General features: G+C 40.5%; 1 protein-coding gene across 5 annotated transcripts in view; it reads left to right on the top strand.

Moving 5' to 3' along the window:
- The window catches only part of MTA1 (metastasis associated 1), a 148,515-nt gene extending 130,839 nt beyond the window's left edge, over positions 1-17,676 (top strand). For 2 of the 5 annotated variants that reach the window (XM_063298595.1, XM_063298594.1), the window contains one exon: positions 16,190-17,676. In XM_063298595.1, the coding sequence (XP_063154665.1) occupies positions 16,190-16,328 (139 nt within the window). In that variant the 3' untranslated portion in view covers positions 16,329-17,676. Of the gene's footprint in view, positions 1-1,162; positions 2,642-11,539; positions 11,625-16,189 lie in introns of those variants that run through there. The other 3 variants (XM_063298598.1, XM_063298596.1, XM_063298597.1) reach the window with 2 other exon arrangements.
- The last annotated feature ends 9,422 nt before the right edge of the window (positions 17,677-27,098 follow it).

Genomic DNA, 27,098 nt, shown 5'->3' with positions numbered 1-27,098 from the left:
TTTAATGGTCAAAGGGTCTATTTTTTTCTTCTTCTTAAAAAAAAACCCCTGCATATGCAATTTTGCCTAACATGAGGAGCAGAGGGAGGAAGGACATTCTTAGGCTGTTGCAAGATGCTGGGGGTGTGGTGGGGGGGCAGTTAAAGAAGGGGGAAAAAATAGACCCACTGAACATAAACCAACCTTTGCCTCTTCCTTTTTCTTTTTCTTCTGCTTTAACTTTGCACTCTCCCCTCTTCACAAAGAGAAGGAAGTTAAAACGGTAAATGTTCAGGACAGCATGGGTGGGAACTATGACTACATAGTATTCACATATGGTCTCTAAATAAAATACTGTACAGAACTAATAGAAAAGAAGGGGAATGAAGGAAAAACAGATCTTTTTTCTTTCTTCCCAAAAGATTTGCCCCAGCAAATTACCCAAATGTTGAACTTCGCAGAGAAAATTGTTTCTATTCTTTTCCAGTTGCAAACTTAGCTCCATGGTACATCCCGATCAGTTTTTTATACCCACAGATACAGAAAATATGCTTGGAAGTAGGAAGACTTTTACCCAGGAAGTGGGAGAAATTAGATCTTTTGCTAAGTTATATGTGTATTTGTCATAAGACTATGTGCATTCATCCCTTTTTACAATTACTGTACTGGATTGAATTTCTTGGTCAGGTGTTGCATTACATCCAGTTTTTCCCCTTGGGATGATAACAGGATGAGTTGTGAACATCCAGCTAGCTATACACACACACACACACCACACACACACACACACACGGTAGTCCTTTGGTTCATCTGTGGACATGGAGGTAGCTCTGTAGTCCCATTCTGGAAGCGCAGAGTCTAGCAAAATGGGTGCACTGGAAGTCGGTTGTATGCAACATCTCTGGGTGTTATTCTGTGATGCTGCTCACGCTTTCCTATCTGTTTTTGGTGGCTCTGTCTTCAAAGCCAGTGGAGGCATGGTTCTGCATGTTGTTTACAAGGTAGTCCAGAATGAGTAATCCATTCTGAGATATCACCTGTTGGGTTCATTAGTGAACTAAACTGTTCCCACTCTCCAGGAATTCAGTGAGTAAGTGAAGCTGCTGAATTAGATTGTATGAAATTATAGTATTCATTTTCACCAGTACATTGAGAACATTTAGCTATTTCTGTTTATTTGCAGAACTGATTTTAGGAGAAGTCTTATCTGGGCTCAGAAGCTAAGTTGAGTTGAGCTTGGGAAATACTTGAATGGGAAACTACCAGGAAATACCAGAGCCATGGACTATGAAATTAATAAACATCCCAGAAGAAGACATTGACAAATCACAACCATATGGTTGCCAAGAAAACTGAATGGACAATTTTATGAAGTCACCTGGAATCAAGCTCAACTTAAAGGAAACTTTACTTCCTTTAATTAATCCATCTATTACATACATAGAATCATAGAATATGGCTTTGGAGATTATCTAATCCAGTATCCTGCTCATAGCATCCTTGATCTCTGTTTAATTATCTCTGATGTAGGAGAATCCACTACCTCCTGAGGCAATCTCTTCCATAGTTGATCTGCTCTTACTGTTAGAAGAAAAAACCCTGATGTTCAGCTGAAATCTATTTCTTTATAATGTAAACTTGGTGTCTCTTGTCCTGTCTTCTGGAACAACACTGAACAGTTCTGCTTGTCTACCTGACAGCCCTTGATTACAGTTATCATTTCTCCTCACAGTCTTCCCTCTCCAGGCTAAACATGCCTCCAGCCATTCTTCCCTTCTGTTTTTCCTTCCAGCCACTGTGGTTGCTGTCCTCTCTCCAGTTTGCCAATGATCTTCATAAAATGCAATGGCCAATGCAAAATAAAGACAAATTATTCTGTGGATCTTGATAATTATTGAGTCTGTTGCTGCAACCCTAGACAACATTTACTTTTTCTGCAATTGCATCACATTGTTGGCTTATATTTAGCTTGTGACCTACCAAAATAACCAGATCTTTTTTGCTCAGTATCATCCACACATCCTATACTCATGCTTTTAATTTATTTTAAATCCAAATGTCAGATTTTACATTTGTAACTGTTGAATTTAATCTTGTTGGCCCATTGTTCCAGCCTCTCAAGGTCCTCCTGAATCTTGTTATTGTTCTCCACGGTGTTTGCTATTCCCTCTACTTGTATGTTACCTGCCAATGTGATAATCATATTTTCTAGTACACCATCCAAGTTTTTTATAAATGTGTTAAACAATACACAGCAAGCTGACAATCTTGTCAACATCCTATATCCAAAAATCAGGAGAACTTTCACTTTGGCTAGGTATGATGTAAGCATTACTAGAAAGAAAATTCAGTAGTAGTCCTCTGTGGTATCACCTCTGTCACTGTCCACTGAGAAAGTTAAATTTGTTGGCCATATTCCCCTTTACCAGCCCTTCTATTCATTCTGACATAACCTAATTGTGGCTTTTTCTTTAATCACCTTAATAATGCAAAAAATGGATGCTCTTCTCCTCCTCCTAGTTATATGAGTGATAAAATCCAGAAATATTGCAACATTTATTTTTATGGTATCATTTTTAGAAAAAATATATTTTAAAATGCAGTGTTTAAGGTAATGCATGTTATATGGTAATAAACTGAACTTGAACATGAACATGAACATGAACAGGGTCTAGAATGGAGCATATGCAACTTGATATTTCCCTCCAGCTTAACAATTATGCCCTCTCCTCTAATAAAAACTTTGACAATTATTTTGCTGAAATCAAAGTCTATTGCAGTCTATGTCCATTGCATTCCCCTGGTCAACTAACCCAAGAAATATCAACAAAGGAGATCAGGTTGATTTGGTATGATTTATTCTTGATAAACCCTGCTACCTTCTGCCAGGCAATGCATTTATTCATAAACCAACTGCTTAATAAACTGTTCCAGAATTTTGTCTGGTTTTACTGTTAATTACTGTTGCCTAAAGACCCAGGTCTTCTTTTTTCCCCTTTTTGAAAGTTGCTCTTGTCTGATCCTCTGATGTTAATGCCCATCCTCTTCAATATCTGAAAGATCACAGAAAGGTTTTGAGACAATATCTGCAAGTCCCATCAAGATGTAATTTCTGATTCTGAAGATTTATATTCAGTCATGGTAATCAAGTACTCCCTAACCATCCTTTTACTTAGCTTGGTTACCATATCTTTCTTTTATCAGTTGTTCCACTTAGGTCAATTTCTGCGCAGAACCTCTTTCAGAACAAGACCAAAGCAAAGCAGGAGTTGAAAAGCTCTGCCTTCTCCCTGTTACTTGTTGTTATCTTCTAGAAGTGGGTCCACCAGTTCCCATTTTTAGTTTACAGTGACATAGCCAACCCCCCCTTTTTTCTTTTGCACTTTACTCTTCCTAACTTCCTACAAATATTACCTATTTGCTAATAATCCTCCTTGGTGATTTCTTATACATAGCCCTTATAACTTTTAGCTCAGGCAGTCCCTATATGTGTAGTCCTCATTTAGTGACTGCAATTGGTTCTGGCAAAATGGTTGCCAAGTGTCATGGTCGCTAAATGAACCATGTGACAGAGAGAGAGAGAAACTGCAGAAAGATCACTAGTTGCTGCTGACTCATCAGATAAAGTTCTCTCATTCAGTGCCCTGTGCCTGACCCATTTTTTTTCTTTCCTTTTTTGTCCCCTCTCAGGCTGGAGAGATTGCTTAAACAAGCTATCTCTTCCTGAGTTGCTTTTCTCCACAAGGCAGTGCTCCCTAAAAAGTGCTAACTGCAAGTTAACAAGCTCAGCTCTGTGACTCAGTTGCTGCCTGAAACTGAAGGCTTTTGTTGTCCAAAATGCACTCATTGGTCAAAAAATGATTTTTTATTACTGTTTATTACCGTTGTATTTGTGAACAGTTGCTGAAGCAGTTGCTACCTTATACCCACAATAAAAAATAAAATAATAAAATGAAAATTTAAAAATAAAATAAGAAATAAGAAAAAAAATAAAAAAAATAAAAAGGACTACCTGTATACCCGCAATAGTTTCCTAAGCTGCTTCCTATTTTATTTCCAGTGGGTGATTAGAGTATCTTACTTGTCCCCAGTCTTCCTGCTCTCCCTCTGACCTGAGGATTTCTCTCCACGGGGCCCACCTATTACTTCTTTAATCTTATTGAAATTAGCTTTCCTGAAATCTACTGTTTATGCACAACTGTGATCCAGTTTCTCTTTCTGTATTATTTGGATCTTCAAGATGAAATGTTTGTGAAGGTTCCCACTGTGTTTGCCTCTTCAACTGACTCTTCCCTATTGGTTAGGATCAGATCTAAAATAGCTGATCCCCTTGTCTTCTGGAACATGAAACAGACCATAGAGGACCTTGGCCAAGTTGGTTTCTAACAGATGTTTGGATATCTGGCCCCCTTATTTTTACATTTCTCCCTTAAAGTTTTGCAATCAGATCCAAGAGGGCATCATCCAGATCTCCTTAGCAGCAGTATAGAGCACACCCTTCACAATAATATTGTTTTTAATTCTCTTTCTCTGTATTCTTTCCTAAATCTTCTCAAATGGACTCTCATGTTCAAATAGCTGGATCGCAACACATAGGTGCATTTCTTCTCAATACATATGTGCAATGCCACTCCTTCCTTTCTTCTGACCTCTTCCTTTTAAAAAAGTTACAGGTAGTCCTTGGCTTACATCCATTTGTTCAGTGACCATTCAAAGTTACATCAGCACTGAAAAAAATGGATGTATGGCCAGTCCTCAAAGTTCTGGCTATCGCAGCACCCCCATAGTCACATGATCATGATCCGGTCACTCAGGTACCTGGATCACAATTATGACATCGCAGCAAGCTATGGTCATGTGATCGTCTTTTGCAACCTTCCCTGCCAGCTTCCCACAAGAAAAGTCAATGGGGAAGCTAGCAGAGAAGGTACCAAATTGCTCTGGTAAGTTGCTTCCACTTTTTCTCCCACCTGCAGCACCCCCTGCCCACGCAGAGCTTCTGCCAGCCCTCCCAGGCTTTCCCCCAGCTTTGCATGTGTCCTGCGCTTGCCATCCCAGGCCCTTTCCTGGCTTCCATCACCCCCCACGGCACCCCACCCACTCCTTACCTGGGACTCCTGCCTCTTCTCACTGAATGACCCATGCGTCTTGGGGTTACGACAGTAACTGGGACTGCCCGGGATTGCTGTCACTAAGCAATGCAGTCATGTGACATCACACTTTAAGACTGCATCACTTAGCAACAGCAATCCCGGTCCCAATTGTCTTCATAATCCAAGGACTACCTGTATACGTTTCAGTCTGTGCATTCCATTCATGAGCTTCGTCCCACTAGGTTTCAGTAATGCATGCTAAATCTTATTTGCCTTCGGGCATTAAATTCTTTCTCTTTGTACTGTATACTCCATGCATTTATATGGAGACACTGGAATCCTTGAATCTATCCCATTCTGTATTTATGTGCCTGTTATTGGATGTCTCCACATCCTGCTTACTTTTCCTAGTCCTCTTACCAGTACTTGGTATAGTACTACTTTCTAAATTCATTTTTTTCTTCCCACAGGATTCAAAGTCCTCTGGATCAGTTTTGCAAGGGGCTTTCCAAACACATTCTTCCCTGTTCTTCATCTGAAATGTTTCTATACTAGAGTGGAGAAAGAACTTTCAAAGGCAAATAGACTTGCTGCTCCCTCTACAGTTTTCCTATATTATGCTATTTATATTCTTTGTAAGGTTGTACACCACAATTCTTTTGTATTCTTACAAAAAATTGTGGTGAACGGATGCTTTCTATCTCTCAGCTAAAGGGAGAGAGAGAGCATCTTCCCTAAGGGCCTCTACAGATAAGCCTAAGGAAAACAGGTATATCTTTTTCAAAATCCAAATACTGTGTGTGTGTGTGTGTGTGTATTATATACATATATATATACAATATACACATATTATGCAGAGGGACGCGGTGGCGCTGCGGGTTAAACCGCTGAGCTGCTGAGCTTGCCGATTGGAAGGTCGGCGGTTCGAAACCGCGCGGCGGGGTGAGCTCCCATTGCTAGTCCCAGCTCCTGCTCACCTAGCAGTTCGAAAACATGCAAATGTGAGTAGATCAATAGGTACCGCTTCGGCGGGAAGGTAACGGCGTTCCGTGTCGTCATGCTGGCCACATGACCCGGAAGTGTCTACGGACAACGCCGGCTCTAAGGCTTAGAAATGGAGATGAGCACCGCCCCCTAGAGTCGGACACAACTGGACTTTACGTCAAGGGAAACCTTTACCTTTACCTTTATACACATATTATACAGTACTGTGCAAAAGTTTTAGGCAGGTGTGAAAAAATGCTGTAAAGTAAGAATGCTTTCAAAAATATATATTGTAATTGTTTATGTTTATCAATTTACAAAATGCAAAGTGAGCAAACGAGAAATCTAAAATCAAAATTGGTGTGACTACCCTTTGCCTTCAAAACAGCATCAATTCTTACACTTGCACACTCTGTACATTTGCACAAAGTCAGGGATCTTGCAGGATTAGAGTCAGGTGTATGATTAACAAATTATACCAAGCAGGTGCTAATGATCATCAATTTCACATGTAGGTTGAAACACAGTCATTAACTGAAACAGAAACAGCTGTGTAGGAGGCTTAAAACTGGTGAGGAACAGCCCAACTCTGCTACTAAGGTGAGGTTGTGGAAGATAGTTTCATGTCATAGGTCATACACCATGGCAAGACAGCACAGCAACAAAGCACAAGATAGTGATACTGCATCAGCAAGGTCTCTCCCAGGCAAAAATTTCAAAGCAGATTGGGGTTTCAAGATGTGCTGTTCAAGCTCTTTTGAAGAAGCACAAAGAATCAGGCAATGTTGAGGACCGTAGACGCAGTGGTCGGCCAAGGAAACTTAATGCAGCAGATGAAAGACACATCATACTTACTTCCCTTCGACATCAGAAGATGTCCAGCAGTGCCATCAGCACAGAACTGGCAGAAACCAGTGGGACCAAGGTATACACATCTGCTGTCCAGAGAAGTCTGGCCAGAAGTGGTCTTCATGGAAGAATTGCAGCCAAAAAGCCATACGTCCAATGTGGAAAGAAGGCTAAGCGACTCAACTATGCACGAAAACATAGCAACTGAGGTGCTGAAAAATGGCAGCAGGTGCTCTGGACTGGTGAGTCAAAATTTGAAATAAATCGCTGTCGTAGGAGGCAGTTTGTTCACTGAAGGGCTGGAGACCAGTACAGTAAGGAGTGTTTGCAGGCAACAGTGAAGCATGGTGGAGGTTCCTTGCAAGTTTGGGACTGCATTTCTGCAAATGGAGTTGGAGATTTGGTCAGAATAAATGGTGTCCTCAATGCTGAGAAATACAGGCAGATACTTATCCATCATGCCATACCATCAGGGAGGCATGTGATTGGCCCCAAATTTATTCTGCATCAGGACAACCACCCCAAAAATACAGCCAATGTCATTAAGAACTATCTTCAATGTAAAGAAGAACAAGGAGTCCTGGAAGTGATGGTTTGGCCCCCACAGAGCCCTGATCTCAACATCATCGAGTCTGGGATTACATGAAGAGACAGAAGGATTTGAGGCAGCCAACATCCACAGGAGATCTGTGGTTAGTTCTCCAAGATGTTTGGAACAACCTACCTGCCGAGTTCCTTCAAAAACTTTGTGCAAGTGTACCTTGATGCTGTTTTGAAGGCAAAGGGTGGTCACAGCAAATATTGATTTGGATTTCTCTTCTGTTTGCTCACTTTGCATTTTGTAAATTGATAAACATAAACAGTTACAATATATATTTTTGAAAGCATTCTTACTTTACAGCATTTTTTCACACCTGCCTAAAACTTTTGTACATACACATACACATACAGTCAGGACCAGAAATATTGGAACAAGGATAACTGTTTTGGCATTTGGCCTCTGTACACCACGACACTGAAGTTGAAAGGAAACACACCCAGATGGGAGCGAAGTCAGGACTTTCAGCTGTCATTCAAGTGGTTTGACAAAAGTGGGGCACTAACCATTCAGGAAGTACAGCCAGTGGCATACACACACACCCATCGTTGGTGGCTCATAAGTAATGGAACAAACCAACGTAATTACAAACATAAGGATCGCCTTTAATACCTGGATGAAAAACCTTTGCAGTCAATGTGCCTGAAGTCTGGAACCCATAGACATGACCAAAGGCTGAGTTTCCTCCCTCGAGATGCTTTGCCAGGCCTTTACTGCAGCTGCCTTCAGCTGCTGTTTGTTTGTGGGTCTTTCTGCCTTCAGTCTTGTCTTCAGTAAGTGAAAAGCATGCTCTGTTGGGCTGAGATCAGGTGACTGATTTGGTCATTGAAGAACATCCCACTTCTTTGCCTTGAGAAACTCTTGTGTAGCTTTTGCTGTATGTTTTGGGTCATTATCCATCTGCAATATGAAGCGGCGTCCTATCAGTTTCTCAGCATTTGGCTGAATCTGAGCAATATAGTGTGTGTGTGTGTGTGTAGCCCTATACACTTCAGAATTCATTCTGCTGCTTTAATCAGCAGTCAGGTGATGAAAACCACCTGTGACCTGGTTTCATTGGCAGCCATACATGCCCCTGCCATAACACTGCCTCCACCATGTTTGACAGATGATGTGGTATGCTTTGGATCATGAGCTGTTCCTTTCCTTCTCCATACTTTTCTCTTCCCATCATTCTGGTGCAAGTTAATCTTGGTTTCATCAGTCCAAAGAATCTTATTCCAGAACTCGGCAGGCTTTTTTAGGTGTTTGCTGGCAAAGTCTAATGTGGCCTTTCTGTTCTTGAGCGTTACCAGTGGCTTGCACCTTGTTGTGAAGCCTCTGTATTTACATTCATAAAGCCCGTAGATGTTGACAATGAATGCCTACTTCCTCAAGAGCATTCTTGACCTGACTAGATGTTGTGAAAGGGTTCCTCTTCACCATGAGCAGAATTCTGCAGTCATCCACTTTAGTTGTCTTCTGTGGTCTTCCAGGCCTTTTGCTGTTGCTGAGCTTGCCAGTTAATTCCTTCTTTTTCAGGATGTTCCAAACCGTTGTATTGGCCACTCCCAATGTTTTTGCTATCTCTCTGATAGGTTTATTTTGTTTTCTCAGCCTAATGATGGCCTCCTTCACTCACATGGACACCTCTTTGGACCTCATGTTGAGAGTTCCAGTGAACAGCTACCAAATGCAAATGTAACACTCCACCTCCAGGCCTTTTATCTGCTTGATTGGTCATGGGGTACCCAGGAAACAGGCTACACCTGGCCATGCAGCTGTTTGTCAGCCATTTGTTCCATTACTTATGAGCCACCAACGATGGGTGTGTGTGTATGCCACTGGCTGTACATTTCCCAAGATAATATTGTATTTTGGTTTTGTCAGTCTTCATTTATTTGGACAAGCCTGATGAACTTACTATATTCGACACTAGCCCAGATTCAGACCTGATTCACAGACAACTGATTGAATAAGCATCTGTGGGGGGAAAAAAAGCATGTGGAAATGACTTAAGCCTTATTATGGAAAATAATATTTATTTATTGAGTGTATTAACTAAGGATCAGAACTCTGGTTGTATTTTCTAAGACAATCAGCAGATGTGATTGATGTGGCCCGGCTGGTAGTATTCTGTCAACTCATAGTGACACAGGTACAATTCTATACACACAGACGTTCTTTTCAATTAAAAAACAACATACCAAAAGTATTTTCTCATACATGCATCCTCAGAAACTGAATAATTATCTGGATTGTTTGTTGGATAGCAAAGAGGATACAGTAGGTTCCACTCTAAGAACAGAATCCTACTTATGACAAAAACATACAATGTTTTTGACAGATGTGAATTTCTTGAATATTGTTGAATCTCTTGAATGTTGATTGCTCAAAGAATGTTGTTAATGCAGGACATAAAAAAAAAAAAGGATTCAAGCTACTTATATGTAAGGTGTGCTATCATCCTTTAATCACCATTCTATATTTTATCTTCCTTGTGTTCACTTTTTCCACGAACAATCCACTTAGACAAATCTGAATTAAAAGTGCAAATCATTGAAGGCTATGGATGTTCCATAATGCTTTGCTCTTGAAACATCTTGGACAGATGGCTTGAAAGCAGCAACACTTAATCCTCTAAATATCTGTATTCAGTATGCATATAAGTGTTTCACACATTGGTGTGCCTTTTTATTACAGAATTGCAGAATTCCAAAATACTACTACAATTGCAATTTTGAAACTACCTCTGTATTTCAGTTCTATCTTGTGATAGAAGTGCAAAAGACAGCTCACATTTTGTTGTTCAGTCGTTAAGTCGTGTCCGACTCTTTGTGACGCCGTGGGCACGCCAGGCCTTCCTGTCCTCCACTGTCTCCCACAGTCTACTCAAATTCATGTTCATTGCATCAGTGATGCTATCTATCCATCTCATCCTCTGCCGTCCCCTTCTCCTTTTGCCTTCAGTCTTTCCTAGCATCAGGGTCTTTTCCAGTGAGTCCTCTCTTCGCATTAGGTGGCCAAAGTATTTGAGCTTCAGCTTCAGTAAGCTCACATTTAGACAATGCCCAAGAGAGCACATCTGCTAATACACATGGACAACTTAGCCATTGCCGATGTATATAAGTCAGTAAAAAACAAAATCCTATTTTTTCCTGTAATGAAGCTATTATGTTTCTGAACTGAGCAAAGCATCATCTGATGTTGCTATGAGCACAATGTAAGTTATCCAAGAAGATTATGGACTAGCTCACGCAGCAAACAGTGGAAGATACTTGAAATGTGCAGAATGATTTGGCTGTCATCAGGCAAATGACATTGCACTTCTGTCATTTCATCTGATTCAGAAGTTTCTGCACATATATGAGGAGCATGTGCTATAGGCTATCCTAACAACGTTTCTATGGAAGCCTTGATTTCCAGAACTAATCCAGCTGTAATTCTGCAGAAATTCAAAAATTACAATGAAATCAGGCCTGTTGTCATGGCTGAATCCTTGGTCATTTGCCAGGCCTTCTCCAGTAAAAAGCTTGGAGATGGGTATAACAAATGCTCTCTTCTTAGTTTTCTTGTCCTGTAGAAGTGGTCAATACAAAAACTATTTATGCCCTGAGGTGTTCAGCCACATGCCACCCAGGGTAATGAACCTGCTTTCCTGAATCCTGAAGGAGATTTCATTTTTCTTTTTTGGATGGGATATCCTAAATTTTTGAGAGAGCCCAGAAGATAGATTACAACTGATACTCATGGACATCTGCAAAGAAAGTAGATCCCTCGAAGGAAAGTTATCTAATTACTTTTATTACATAATATAGTTGTTCTGTTGATTCAGAAGTTCACAGTTCATTAATAGAATTGGGGATTGAGGGATAGCTACTCTCATTGGGTCATTTTTGAGGATGATAACTCCCTTGTTCTCATGAAAATAGAGAATGGCTCTAGCTTCACCCAAGAGGACATGCTTTCCCAAAAGTATGCAGTTTGGCCCCTCTTAAGAATATGAAATTACAATAAATCAAAATTTCCCTCTTTCTCCTTTTCTTCTGACCTGCAGACTTGGTGCTGTTCTGGTGCCTGGCCCTGGTTGGGAACTGGATACAGGAGAAGAAACTGAAATTAAATCTGAACAAGACTGATTGGTAGGTCTTGTGACTTGGAGAGGATTGGGGTTCCCATCATTGATGGAATTCAGTTCCCTCTGGTCATTCAAGTTATCAGCCTTGGGATGCTCCTGGATTTATCATATGGAGGCTTTGACAAAACCAGGAATATTTTCTACCAAGTCTGATTGGAGACAAAGCCTAGACCATAATTCTAATAACACTGAAGTTCATGTTAAGCAGAGCTACTGCTGATGACAGTAGGTTTCTACTCATACAAAACACTGTAGCACCACCCAGCTGAGATAGCCCAAACTACCTAAAACAAAGGCAGAAGCTACCCAGCACTTCAGTATCTTCATTATCAATTCTAAAGCTGGTTGCTTGATCTGTTGTCATTAGTTTGGTCTTTTTTATATTTAATTTTAGTCCCATTTTTTTCACTATGCTCCTTGACTTTTATTCCTAGACCTTGCAGATCCTTGGCAATTCCAGCTATCAGAATAGTGTCATCAGCATAGCAGGTTACTGATGTTCTTCCTCCAGTTTAAAATCATGCTCATCTTCTTCCAATCCAGCTTCCCTTAATATATATTTAGCATATACTAAATAAGGGGAGAGTATGCAGCCTTGACTCACTCCTTTGCCAACCCAGAGCCAGTTCTGTCTGTAATGTGCTGTCATGTTGTCTGTACTGTGGCTTCCTGTTATGGAGATTGCTGGTGAAGAAGAGGGGGGCCCTCTCCAGGGGGAAAAGCCCACGTGCGGTTTAGAATCCCTTGGGCTCCTGGCCAAGAAGATCAGAAAAAACCCACCTTAGGCTTCTGGGGTTTTTCTAGTAGAGTTTGCTAGTGCCTTTCATCTTAGCAGGATTCTGTCTAGTAGAGTAGAACAATAAACACCAGAGCTTCAGCTTCTTGTCTCAGCGCGGTTCTTCGCTCTATATACTGACCTGTATATAGGTTTCCCATGAATACAATGAGATGTTCTGAGATTCCCATTTTTCTAATCACATTTCATAGTTTGACACGATCAACACAATCAAAGGCCTTTCTGTAATCAGTGAAGCACCAAGTGACTTTTTGGTGTTCTTTGGCTTTCTCATTTATCCATCGTGCATCAGCAATAATGTCTTGTGTTCCTTGGCCTTTTCTAAAGCCAGCTTGAACATCTGACATCTTTTTTTTCTGATGCAGGGCTCTAATCTGCGTTAGATGAACCTAAGATTTATTTTGCTAGCATGTGAAATTATGGATATAGTATGATAGTTTGCACACACTGTAAAGGGTCCTTTTTTTTGGTATTGGAATGCAGATTGACCTCTTCCAATCTGTTGGCCACTGTGTCATTCTCCAGATTTGCTGGCATAGCTTAGTTAGAACCTTTACTGATTCTTCTTCTGTTGCTTGCCTTATTATTGTTATTATTGTTATTGTTATTACTTTAACCCATCTTTTTATATATAACTCAAGGCAGTGAACATACCTAATACTCCTTCCTCCTCCTATTTTCCCCACAACAACAACCCTGTGAGGTGGGTTGGGCTGAAAGAGACTGGCCCAAGGTCACCCAGCCGGCTTTCATTCCTAAGGGAGGCCGGGAACTCAGTCTTCTGGTTTCTAGGCCAGCATCTTAACCACTATGCCAAACTGGCTGCCTTCTGTGGATATTTCTGTGGGTGTTCCATCAGTTCCTGTACCCTTTCAACTTGGTAATGATCAGAGTGCTGGTCTAACTTCATCTTCTAGTTCTTGTAAGTAGGAAGTATCTTCTAAGGTATCTTGGATGTTGACATCTCTATTGTACAGTATTTCAGTATACTCCTTCCATTTATGTTTGATCTCCTTTGAATTGGTTACTATCTAACACCTCTCTTTGTTAAGTTCCTTCCAGATATTTTTATATTTCTTGGCTTTTTCTTCTCTTCTTGGCAATTTCCATGTTTTGTTTTGACATCCAGTACTCCGAAAGATCTTCAGCTCTTCCTCAGTAGCATGTTGAGTGCCATCTGACATGAGAGGCCCATCATCCGGCATTATATCAATCATTTTATATTTTCTACCCATGTGGTTTTCTTGGTAAAAATACAGGAGTGGTTTACTATTGCCTTTTCCCACACAGTATGAATTGATACCTGTGCCATTGTCACTATACTGTGTGCACAATTATTAGGCAAGTGAGTATTTTGACCATATCATTTTTATGCATATTTTCCACCTCCAAGCTGTATAAACCTGAATGCTTATTGGATATAAGCATATCAGGTGATGTGTATTTGTGTAATGAGGGAAGGTGTGGCCTAAGGAGATCAACACCCTATATCAAGGTGTGCATAATTATTAGGCAGCTTCTTTTCCTCAGGCAAAATGAGCCATAAAAGAGATTTAACTGACTCTGAAAAGTCAAAAATTGTAAAAAGTCAGAGGGATGCAGCACTCTTGAAATTGCTAAGATATTGGGGCGTGACCACAGAACCATCAAACGTTTTGTTGCAAATAGTCAACAGGGTCGCAAGAAACGTGTTGAGAAAAAAAGATGCAAATTAACTGCCAAAGATTTGAGAAGAATCAAATGTGAAGCTACCAGGAACCCATTATCCTCCAGTACTGCCATATTCCAGAACTGCAACCTACCTGGAGTGCCCAGAAGTACAAGGTGTTTAGTGCTCAGGGACATGGCCAAGGTAAGGACGGCTGAAACTCGACCACCACTGAACAAGACACATAAGTTGAAATGGCAAGTCTGGGCCAAGAAATATCTGAAGACAGATTTTTCAAAGGTTTTATGGACTGATGAGATGAGACTGACTCTTGATGGACCAGATGGATGGGCCCGTGGCTGGATCAGTGACGGGCACAGAGCTCCACTTTTGACTCAGATGCCAGCAAGGTGAAGGTGGGGTACTGGTATGGGCTGGTATTATTAAATATGAGCTAGTTGGACCTTTTCGGGTTGAAGACGGACTCAAAATCAACTCCCAAACCTACTGCCAGTTTTTAGAAGACACTTGCTTCAAGCAGTGGTACAGGAAAAAGTCTGCATCTTTCAAGAAGACCATGATGTTTATGCAGGACAATGCTCCATCGCATGCATCGAAGTACTCCACTGCGTGGCTAGCCAGTAAAGGCCTCAAAGATGAAAGAATAATGACATGGCCCCCTTCCTCACCTGACCTAAACCCTATTGAGAACTTGTGGGCCTTTCTCAAATGGGAGATTTACGGTAAAAGAAAATAGTACACCTCTCTGAACAGTGTCTGGGAGGCTGTGGTTGCTGCTGCACAAAAAGTTGATCGTCAACAGATCAAGAAACTGACAGACTCCATGAATGGAAGGCTTATGACTGTTATTGCAAAGAAGGGTGGCTATATTGGTCACTGATCTTTTGTTTGAAATGTCAGAAATGTTTATTTGTAAATTTTGAGTTGTTTATTATTCTTTGTTTATCAAAGTCCCTCTTTTGGGGGAGATGGGCGGTGGCTAAATTTGAGTAATAAATAAAATTCTCACTTTAACAGATGAAAATGAACGAGTGAGATGGGGAAATTTTCGTTTTTCATTTAGTTGCATAATAATTCTGCACACTAATAGTTGCCCAATAATTGTGCACACATAGATATGCTCCTAAGAAAGCCAAAACCTCACTTTTACTTCCTTAAATATTCAGGTTTGACGTTTATTAACATTTTGGATTGACAGAGAGCACTGTAGTTGTTCAATAATGAAAATTACAACTACAGTGCTCTCTGTCAATCCAAAATACAACTTGCCTAATAATTGTGCACACAGTATAAAGTCGTCTCTGCCTCCAGGATCTTCCTTTATCTCTGATGCCCAATAAAGGTTCCTGCTTGCTTTAGCTTGGGCAGCTGGGATGATCTTCCTGCCTTGAATGACCCTGCTGGGAATATATACTCTTGGCATATACTCCTGGAGTTCTTTGTTCATCTCTCCCAGGAACACCCTTCCGCCATGATGAGGCAGCACAGCACAATTTTGGGGGGGAGGGGGGATTAGCAAATAGAAAATTCTGATCTGTAAGAATTTTCATATAGCCCTAATTTGCAACAAATAAGAGAAAGCTGTTGGATCATCAGGCACTGATAATCTCTAAAATCTGTTTTCTACTTTGGGCTGAAAGGAAACAAAATGTAATCAAAGGGAAATTAAAGTGAAAAGGAAAGGTGGAACCAAGTGGGGAAGGGAAGCTAGGACTGAATAAATCGGGGGTTCAAATACTATTTCACCATAAAATTTAGTTTTATCTCCTCAACTCTCTCAGCATAACTTATTGCACATGTAACAAAAGAATTATGTGAATACAATGGAAAAAGGAAACGTGTTCTTCCTGGAACTTCTTTGAGGAAAACAGATATGAAACACACAGTATATATTCCGGTATATGTGAAATTTCCAGAAAAGAAAATTTTGTTTTGTAATTTCCATTAACAGCTGTTGTCTTACCTTTTTTCAAGGAGCAGGTAATTAATCTAAATGAACAAAAAAAATCCAGAAATAATTTACTGCATCAATAATAGACTGATAAGGAAGACTGGGATTTGCAAAAAACATTCTCTGACAGATTTTTCTTTTCATTTTTCATAGAAAAATTCGCAAGCTGCTTTCTTCCTGTGATGCTAAGAGAGCTGCAAGAAACCCCTACAAACCCATTGTCCTTCAGCCATCACAAGGCATGCATCTGCCACAGCCTGTGAATGATGAACCAATAATAATAGAGGACTAAAACCTCTTGACTGATATTTAAAACATTAATAGAATTGTCAGATTCTGGCAATTCACACATACTTTCTTCTGTGGCTATTGTATTGGATCCATTGCTCATTATAAACTACAGGAATAGAACTACATTTCTCTTAAAGAAATTCAACCCTGCTGTGTGACTTGATGGCTACAGACTGCAAATCAATTTGCATTTTTCTTATTAGAACAATTTTTTTCTTGTCATTAATTCCACTCCTTTTGTAATAAAGTTGAGAAGCAAACTAAATTTAACTTATTGAAAAAAAAGAGGATAGTAATCTTAATATGCTCTTTTTTGTGTCTGTAATCCATATGATTTCCTTTTATGACTCAGTTCTTATTGTCAAGCTGTTTCAGGAGACTATTGTACTGTGTGTGTGTGTGTGTGTGTGTGTCTCAATGGTATCATTTTAAAGTTCCATTTATATTATTATTTTGTTGTTACAGTATTGATTGTGTATCTATAATATCTGGAAATATACAGTCTAGAAATGAAAAACAAGTTTACTGGGCTTTTTGCTCCTGCTTGGATAAAGTTATTGGAAGCCAAACAGGATTTCAAGTTTGTACTGTTTCTCCTGACAACCCTGATAGTTTTCCTTCATCTTTGTGAATTCCTCCATATACTCTAATTCCTATTTAGTTTCCTTCTGATAGTGGAGACAGCAGTCACACGAAAACCTTCCTCTAAGAGTTCAGATTTTTTTTTTAGTTTCATTTGAGAAATTACTAGCCAAGTTCTTGCTTTCCATAAACATGGCTTTTCCTTCATGTTAACTGGTTTACCAAGCATTCAAAATACAGTCTTTTAAAGGTAATAAGAAGTTTAAAAGACTTGTATGTTAAGCATTCATGTAAGTTTGGAAATAAAGAAAGAAGGTCAAGACAGGATTCTTCTCCTGGTATGTTAAGCAATACGGTTGACTAGCTAAAGGCAAAAACAATTATACTGGAAATTATTGGATATTTTTTTTAATAAAGTCCATGGAAAGTATTGGCTCTTGGATGGAGACATTCCCATACCTAAAGCCTCCAGCTGAATCCTTGAATTACTACATTCCCCTGTTATCTAGATTTCTACTCTTTTTTGTATTGTCTTGACCCTACTTGGAATTACAACAAGAGCCCTTTTGCTTTGCTTGATTTCTGGATGGTTGTTTACCCTGTTGCTTGTCCCTCTGGTTGCAAATAAGCTCCCTTTACAAAACTTGGACTGTGCAGTTATATTTATTTGTAGGACAGGATATGAATGACTATTACATTACATGTTACTAACCACAGTATCAATATAATATAATTATGCATGAAAGTTATCCAAAACTAGAACTTTAATCAGTTTTCACAATCACAATGTTGCCACTGCTAGAGTGGTGTTATATCTCTTCAACAGACAATATAAATGTTTTTAGTGAGATATTAATGTAATTAATCTGAGACACAACTTGGTGCTACACTCCCTTTTTCTCTTTTTTTCTTGTCACATGAAGTCATTCTCTACTTTTGGCTCATCTCATGAGGCAGACACTGGAAAGCTCCACAACAAACAATTATGGTGAGGAACGATGGCCACTTTTTTGACTCTGGCACTATTAGCCATATTTATGTCTCTTTGAACCTTGACCTCTTTTTTCCAGTTTCTGTAAAAATGGAAATTATTTTAGATAAACAAGGAAGAAGAACCAGGCTTTAGACCAGTTGACATGAAGGCAACATTTTAAAAGTCCATAGATCATATCACAGAGACAATAAAAAAATCAGTAGAAAGAACAAAAGAGTAAATGAAACAATATAAGTACTAGAGAAACAGAACTGAAACAAGACAATTGTACTGGGCCACCAACAAGTGTGCAAAGAAGTCCAACATCCGGCTAGCAAACAAAGATACAACCGCAAGACATTGCTTCAGGTCTGCTCTCATGTGAAGGCTTTTGTATCTCTGACACTGGAGCATCTGTAACATACCAGCTGCTACTCAGACAGCACTAATCCACTATTTGGGAACAAGACCTTGCTCCTAAATAGTCTTATTACTAAGTAGGCTTTTTTGAGTTTTCAGTCTTCTGGTTCTGGATTCTTGGCTATCTATGATTTGAGACTTAGAGTAGTGGGTCTAAACCTCCAATCAGACTCCAGGCATCACAGTGCATTGCTGTGGGTATACTCATCTGCAGGTCTGGAGGCCACAGGTGCTGTGGGTTTGCGTCATCTTTGAATTAATCCTCCAGGGAGACAGGACAATCTCAGCAATTCATGGCTATATATCATTGAAGAGTGCCTTCCCCTGGATACCATTAGATTTTTCACAAATGGGGACATTTTATGAACAATGTCTTCATCTCACAGGCAAAAAGGTAATGACTCTTTTGCAGTTAGGTGGGGGGAAAGATGATTGGGCCAGCTAACATTGTTAGGTCAGACAGCTGACTTCAAAACACTTGAAAGGATTAAAGTGGAAATGATGCCATATAGGTGTTAGGTTTATAAAATAGATTTGCTTATTTAGATCATTGTATTAGTTTTATATCTGTTTCGAACAAGTGACTTTTTGATGTTTCATAGAATAATTTTATAGATTGCTTTCAAAGGAGTAGCTGAAACATATAGAACTCTTAACAATGGGAACTAAGAACATGGATAGAAAATAGTTATCTTAAGATGAAAATGTAATAGGTTGATTTTGAGCCAATCATTTTCTCATCCTGGTTAAACTCACAGTATTATTGTTATGGGGATAAAATGGCAATCGAACTCCTGGAGGAAAGTCTAATAAATAAGTGTACTAAATAAAATGAAATATAAACTTTGAGCCAATCACTGTCTCTTAGCCCATCCTGCCCTACAGGGTAGTTGTAGCAAAACGTGAAGGCCACAGTAGTATGCAAATCACCTTGAGTTCCTAGAGGAAAATTCGTATATAAATATAATTAATATAAATTTAGTGGCTCAACCAGCATGAGAGTCCATATTCCAGGCATTCCCAAGCACTAAAAAAGAAAAAGTACCACTTTGGTTATGGTGGTTCACCAGTGAACCTATGGAAGCTAACCAGGCACAAGCACAGTTTAGTCAGCTGACAGTCTGCTATTCTCTCAGGCCTCTAAACAAACACAGTTAAATACTACATTCTTGCTCTTTAATTTTGTGGATTACTGCATTTTGTATTTGTAAGATAACTACTGTAAATATTTTTTAGAGAAAAATATTACTTAATTCACTATTAGTATTTTTTTCTGATTGTGAACTAGAATCTAAAGTCGGAAAAATTAATCCCAGATAAAACCAGAAATGTGTTTGTGTGTGTGTCTGTGTATATACACACACGAACACAGTATATAACAAATATATATAATGCAAAAGTGGTAAAAACAAAGACAATAACAAAGGATTACCATATGTTGTGGCTAGCATACAAAGGAAGAGAACCCTATTTTTAACTAAAATGGACAAATCATGAGATTAATTTTAAGTCCTCAGAAAAAGGTTCTTTGCTAGCTGACAATATGGCCGGCAAAACTGACAACCCTTCCAGAAGAGCATAACCCATACAATGTCAGGATGCAACTGCAGCAGAAAACTGAGGGTATCCAATGCCAAATCTCTGGAAATTCATTATACTGTCCATATTTGAGAACCAGTAGAATATTGGTAAAGATAAATTATCAAATAAGTCTTTTCTCAACAGAAGAAGCTGATCTAAGCCAAAGTTTGTCCCTAATGATGGAGTCAACAGCAGCTTTCAGATTTATAAAAGCAACATATAAGCTTTACCAGGTCATGAGGTTGGCCAGTGTCTTTAGTGCAGATGGTTCAAAAGTAAAAGAACTATATTCTCATTCATATCTCAAAATATTCTTGAAAGAAATGGCTTTGATCAGTTCCTTGGTTATACATAATTTTCAGCTTGAAATCTCAATTAGGTCCTAACAGCTATAATGAGAAAACTTAGCACACATAATTAAGGGTTCTAATCATAGAATGTATGGAATGAAAGGGGTCTAAGTAATCTTCTAAACCAGCCTATTGCCTGGTGTGAGAATGCATTCTCACAGCACTCCTGACAGATGGCCATTCAGTCTTTGTTTAAATGCCTCCAGTGCAGTGAGTCCCAAGGCAGTCTATTCCATTGTTGAACAGTTCTTATTAGGAATTTTTCCCTGATGTCTATTTCCCTGTAATTTAGAATCCAATGTTTCTTGTCCTCTTCTCTGGAACAAGTCTGAACTATTTTTTGCCCAAACGCAGTTTTCTGAAGTACATCATACTGCCCATGAATAAGTATATGTGCATCATAAGGGCAAGGTAGTCCTTAAACTAGATCTCCTTTGTCCCCAACACAAACTTGGTGTCCAGGTTTATTCCAAGGTGTCCAAGCATTCTAAGCTTTATAGATAACTCACTTCTCCAACACAACACCCAATTCAAATGTACACAGCACTTTGTATATAGCACCAGAATCCAAGTGTTTTTCCTCTTCCTTCTAATCCAACTTCCACTGTTCTGCTAACATCCTAAGGACAAAGAGTGATCTCAAGGAGCCTCACGAGAAGGCCATAAAACAAAACATCTATGATAGCAATAAAATCAGCATAAAACCAAAACAATATAACAATAAAATAACAGCTCAGAATGAAGCAGCCCCCCTAATAAAAGAGATGGCCCAATCTAACAAGAATGCCCTCTGAACTAGTTCTATTTTAAACATCTTTCTGAATGCAATCAGGGAGGGGGCCAGCCTGATTTCCACAGGGAGGCTCTTCTACTGAGAAGCAGCACTTCATGGCTTCACCTCTATACCTCCTGAAAATGGGGCACTTTGAGCAGTTTCTCCCTGGATGTCTTAATAGGTGGGGCTTACTCTGCGTGAAGCAAGCAGATGTATAGGTACTCAGGTGCCAAGCCATAAACCGCATTATAGGTCAAAACCAGCATTTTAAATTGCACCTGGAAGCTAATAGGTAACCAGTGGAGGGCAAATAGGAAAAGAGGTGATATGGTCCCAGCAGCAAGTCCCATTAGCACACAGGCCACAGCATTTTGGAATATCTGTAGCTTCCAAATGGTTTAAATGGCCTATTGCAGTAACATAACCAGGTAGTAATAAGGACAAGAGTTATCATAGCAAAGTCCTCTTGCACGAAGTAAGGCCACAGCTGGTTCACCAGCTGACGCTGGGCAAAGGACCCTCTAGCCACAGCTTCTGCCTGTTGCACTAGCAGAAGCTGTGTAAAAGGATCCCCTAATTCATGAACCTGCTTCTTCGGGGTAGTGCCTACCTGTCCAGAGATAACTCTGTTGTCAGTGAAGAGCCTCTATGGACAAATGGAACTTCTGTCTTGCTTGGGTTCAGTTTAATCCTTTCTGCCCCATCCAGACCCTGACAGCTTCCAAGCACTGAGAAAGAGCATCAATAGCATCTCCTCTATAGCCTGTATCATGCCTTATTGTTGTTGTTTATTCATTCAGTCGCTTCCGACTCTTTGTGACTTCATGGACCAGCCCACGCCAGAGCTTCCTGTTGGTCGTCAACACCCCCAGCTCCCCCAGGGACGAGTCCATCACCTCTAGAATATCATCCATCCACTTTGCCCTTGGTCGGCCCCTCTTCCTTTTGCCCTCCACTCTCCCTAGCATCAGCATCTTCTCCAGGGTGTCCTGTCTTCTCATTGTGTGGCCAAAGTATTTCAGTTTTGCCTTGAATATCATTCCCTCAAGTGAGCAGTCTGGCTTTATTTCCTGGAGGATGGACTGGTTTGATCTTCTTGCAGTCCAAGGCACTCTCAGAATTTTCCTCCAACACCACAGTTCAAAAGCACCGATCTTCCTTCTCTCAGCCTTCCTTACAGTCCAGCTCTCGCAGCCATATGTTACTATGGGGAACACCATTGCTTTAATAATGCGGACCTTTGTTGTCAGTGTGATGTCTCTGCTCTTAACTATTTTATTGAGATTTGTCATTGCTCTTCTCCCAAGGATTAAGCGTCTTCTGATTTCCTGACTGCAGTCAGCATCTGCAGTAATCTTCGCACCTAGAAATACAAAGTCTTTCACTGCTTCTACATTTTCTCCGTCTATTTGCCAGTTATCGATCAAGCTGGTTGCCATAATCTTGGTTTTTTTGAGGTTTAGCTGCAAGCCAGCTTTTGCACTTTCTTCTTTCACCTTCATCATAAGGCTCCTCAGTTCCTCTTCGCTTTCAGCCATCAAAGTGGTATCATCTGCATATCTGAGATTGTTAATGTTTCCTCCAGTGATTTTAACTCCAGCCTTGGATTCCTCAAGCCCAGCATGTCGCATGATGTGTTCTGCGTACAAGTTTAATAGGTAGGGTGAGAGTATACAGCCCTGCCGTACTCCTTTCTCAATCTTAAACTAGTCCATTGTTCCGTGGTCTGTTCTTACTGTTGCTACTTGGTCGTTATACAGATTCTTCAGGAGGCAGACAAGATGACTTGGTATCCCCATACCACTAAGAACTTGCCACAATTTGTTATGGTCCACACAGTCAAAGCCTTTAGAATAGTCAATAAAACTGAAATAGATGTTTTTCTGAAACTCCCTGGCTTTTTCCATTATCCAGCGGATATTGGCAATTTGGTCCCTAGTTCCTCTGCCTTTTCTAAACCCAGCTTGTACATCTGGCAATTCTCGCGCCATGAATTGCTGAAGTCTACCTTGCAGGACCTTGAGCATTACCTTACTGGCATGTGAAATGAGTGCCACAGTTCGATAGTTTGAACATTCTTTAGTGTTTCCCTTTTTTGGTATGGGGATGTAAGTTGATTTTTTCCAATCTGATGGCCATTCCTGTGTTTTCCAAATTTGCTGGCATATAGCATGCATTACCTTGACAGCATCACATTAGCAATGCTTCTTAAGGCCCATTCAACCTCACTCTTCAGGATGTCTGGCTCTAGCTCACTGACCACACCGTCAAAGCTATCCCCGATATTGTTATCCTTCCTATACAGATCTTCCGTATATTCTTGCCACCTTTTCTTGATCTCTTCTTCTTCTGTTAGGTCCTTGCCATCTTTGTTTTGGATCATACCCATTTTGGCCTGGAATTTACCTCCAATGTTTCTAATTTTCTGGAAGAGGTCTCTTGTCCTTCCTATTCTATTGTCTTCTTCCACTTCCGCGCATTGCTTGTTTAAAAATAATTCCTTATCTCTTCTGGCTAACCTCTGGAATTTTGCATTTAATTGGGCATATCTCCCCCTATCACTGTTGCCTTTTGCTTTCCTTCTTTCTTGGGCTACTTCTAGTGTCTCAGCAGACAGCCACTTTGCCTTCTTGGTTTTCTCTTTCTTTGGGATGTATTTTGCTGCCGCCTCCTGAACAATGTTGCGAACTTCTGTCCAGAGTTCTTCCGGGACCCTATCTACTAAGTCCAGTCCCTTAAATCGATTCTTTACCTCCACTGCATATTCCTGAGGGATATTAGTGAGCTCATATCTCGCTGATCTGTGGGTCTTCCCTAATCTCTTTAGTCTGATCCTAAATTGTGCAAGAAGAAGTTCGTGATCAGAACTACAGTCAGCTCCAGGTCTTGTTTTTACCGACTGTATAGATGACCGCCACCTTTGGCTGCAAAGGATGTAGTCAATCTGATTTCGGTGTTGTCCATCTGGTGAAGTCCATGTATAAAGCCATCTCTTAGGTTGTTGGAAGAGAGTGTTCGTTATGCAGAGTGAATTGTCTTGGCAAAATTCTATCAGCCTATGTCCTGCTTCATTTTGTTCTCCCAGGCCATGCTTACCTGTAATTCCAGGTGTCATCTGACTGCCCACGTTAGCATTCCAGTCTCCTGTGATGAAAATAACATCTCTTTTAGGCGTGTCGTCCAGTAGGTGCTGCAGATCCTCATAGAACTGCTCTACTTCAGCTTCTTCAGCATCTGTGGTTGGGGCGTATATTTGGATCACTGTGATGTTAGATGGCTTGCCCTGAATTCGAATTGAGATCATTCTGTCATTTTTTGTATTGTATCCAAGCACTGCTTTAGCCACTTTACTATTAATTATGAAGGCTACTCCATTTCTTCTGTGGTCCTCTTGTCCACAGTAGTAGATCTGGTGGTCATTTGATGTGAAGTGGCCCATTCCAGTCCATTTCAGTTCGCTGATGCCCAAAATGTCTATCTTTAATCTTGACATCTCACCAATAACCACATCCAATTTGCCCTGGCTCATAGATCTCACATTCCAGGTTCCAGTGGAGTGTTGATCCTTAGAACATCGGATTCGCCGTTCACCACCAGCACCGTCGGCCACTAACCGTCCTTTCGGCTTTGAGCTAGCTGCGTCATCACGTCTGGGGCTAGTTGAACTCATCCTCTGTTCCTCCCCAGTAGCATTTTGACCATCTTCCGACCTGGGGGTCTCATCTTCCGATGGTATACCAACATATCTCTGGTTGTACTGATCCATTTAGTTTTCATGGCAAGAATACTGGGGTGGGTTGCCATTACCTTCCCCAGGGATCGCATTTAGTCTGACCTCTCTGTCATGACCTTCCTGTCTTGGGTGGCCCTTCACTGTTTAGCTCATGGCATCATTGAGGTGCTCAAGCTCCAGCACCACAACAAGGTAACGATCCTTTGCTGAAGGTATCATGCCTTATATGTTGCTTTTATTAATCTGAAAGCTGCCGTTGACTCCATCATTAGGGACAAACTTTGGCTTAGATCAGCTTCTTCTGTTGAGAAAAGGCTTCTTTACTGGATAATTTATCTTTACCAATATTCTACTGGTTGTCAAATATGGATAGTACAATGATCTGGTAAACTCAGTTTTTGCTACAGAGAGTTGCTCCAAATCTGTTTAATCTATATATCAGTGATGTGGCTCTGGAAACAAATTAATGACCAGTGTAGCAATTGTGACATAGGTATTACATGGTTAAATCTGTTACCTCCAGTTAACAGGCAGGCTGCTGCAGTTTGGACCAATTAAAGCTTCTGGATTGTCTTCAAAGACAGCCCATGTAAAACTCATTGCAGTAATCTGTGAGGTGATAAGGGCATTAATCACTATAGCCAAGGTGTCCCAGCAGCTATGAGTCCAGAAGTGTCATGAGTAAGGATGGCGAGCAGGGGGCTCCCCTCCAGGCTGTAAAGCGCATGCGTAGCACTGAGGAATTAGGTAGCCATTCCAAGAGACACAGATCGGGCCCGCCTTAACCTTTGGGGTTTATATGTCTGGGTTTTTCCCATGCTTCTTTAGTTTGTTAGGATTTTCCTGTTATGTAGCAGCAATAAAGCACTAGAGACCTGTTCCTTGTCTCAGCGTGGTTCCTGGCTGTTAGGACAAGAAGCACCCTCAGATTGTGTAACTACTGCTAAGGGGGAGTGTGATGTCAACAAGAGCTAAAACTGGAGCCAGCATATAGCTAGGTCTATCATCAACAAACAGCAATTCCATCTTGCAGGGGTTAATCTGATTTTACTTTGACCCATCTTAGACCCTCACATCCTCCAGGCACTCAGGGTTGGAATTTCAATAGCATTCTTGGCTTAGCCTCAGGTAGGAATGTATAATTGTATATCTCAGCATAATCACCCCAAACTGAGAAATAACTTCTTCCACTGGTTTCATGTAGAAGTTGAATAGCATGGGAAAGAGGTCCAAACCCTACACTGGAACAACCATTACCTTGTCCACTCTTCCTCCATGCATATCAACTGAAGCCACTTGCTAAGGAGCAAAACAACTGTGAAAGAGTGTGTCTAATTCTCACTCCTTGCAAGCACTTGAGAAGGATGCAATGATGGGGTACCAAATGCCACAGAGAGGATTATTAGGACCAGAAGGGACATACTCCCTTCCTCCAGGTCACTAGGGCAACCAAAGATGTTTCCATCTCATGCCAGTTCTGAAACTTGACTGAAATGAGTGCAGAAAATCAATTTCTCCCAGGATCCTCTGCAAGTGAAGTATCACCACCTTCTCCAGAAGACTGGCCAGTAATTATCCAAATTTAATAGAAGTGGGACATCAACTATTGCCAAATCTATTTTTTATGTTCTTTCATGCTAGCAATTATTCACTTGTCTTTGACTGTTGATTCTCAATTATTTTTGTTTTTACTTTGTTTTTTCCTTTCCCCTTTTTAACTTGTTATGTTACTATATAATACCATTATTATTGTTGTTATCATTATTAACAGATTCATTTGCTTTGCTTCATTAAGTAGATTGGACTAAATTTGGCCATTTTATCCACTTTTTTCTGTATTTTAATCTACAGTATGACTGTATAATAGGAGGGACGCGGTGGCACTGCGGGTTAGACCGCTGAGCTGCTGAGCTTGCCGATTGGAAGGTCGGCGGTTCGAATCCGCGTGACGGGGTGAGCTCCCGTTGCTAATCCGAGCTCCTGCCAACCTAGCAGTTCGAAAACATGCAAATGTGAGTAGATTAATAGGTACCACTTCGGCGGGCAGGTAACGGCGTTCTGTGTAGTCATGACCACACATGACCACGGAACTGTCTACAGACAAACGCCGGCTCTTCGGCTTTGAAACGGAGATGACCACCGCCCCCTAGAGTCGGACACGACTGGACTTAACGTCAAGGGAAACCTTTACCTTTACCTATGACTGTATAATACAATTGCATTTCATTGGAGCACTATGCTGTTCAAAAGCAATGGGAAAATCTCCACCCCCCACCCTGTTGTTAGCTGCTGAAAGAACTGTGCTGCTGCTAATCTCTTCCTAAACTCATGATCTGGTACTTAAGTCCTAAACTACT

This window comes from Candoia aspera, chromosome 3, assembly GCF_035149785.1.
Source record: "Candoia aspera isolate rCanAsp1 chromosome 3, rCanAsp1.hap2, whole genome shotgun sequence".
Lineage (NCBI taxonomy): Eukaryota > Metazoa > Chordata > Lepidosauria > Squamata > Boidae > Candoia > Candoia aspera.
The sequence above is the reverse complement of the archived record's forward strand: the minus strand, read 5'-3'. Positions and strand labels throughout refer to the sequence as shown.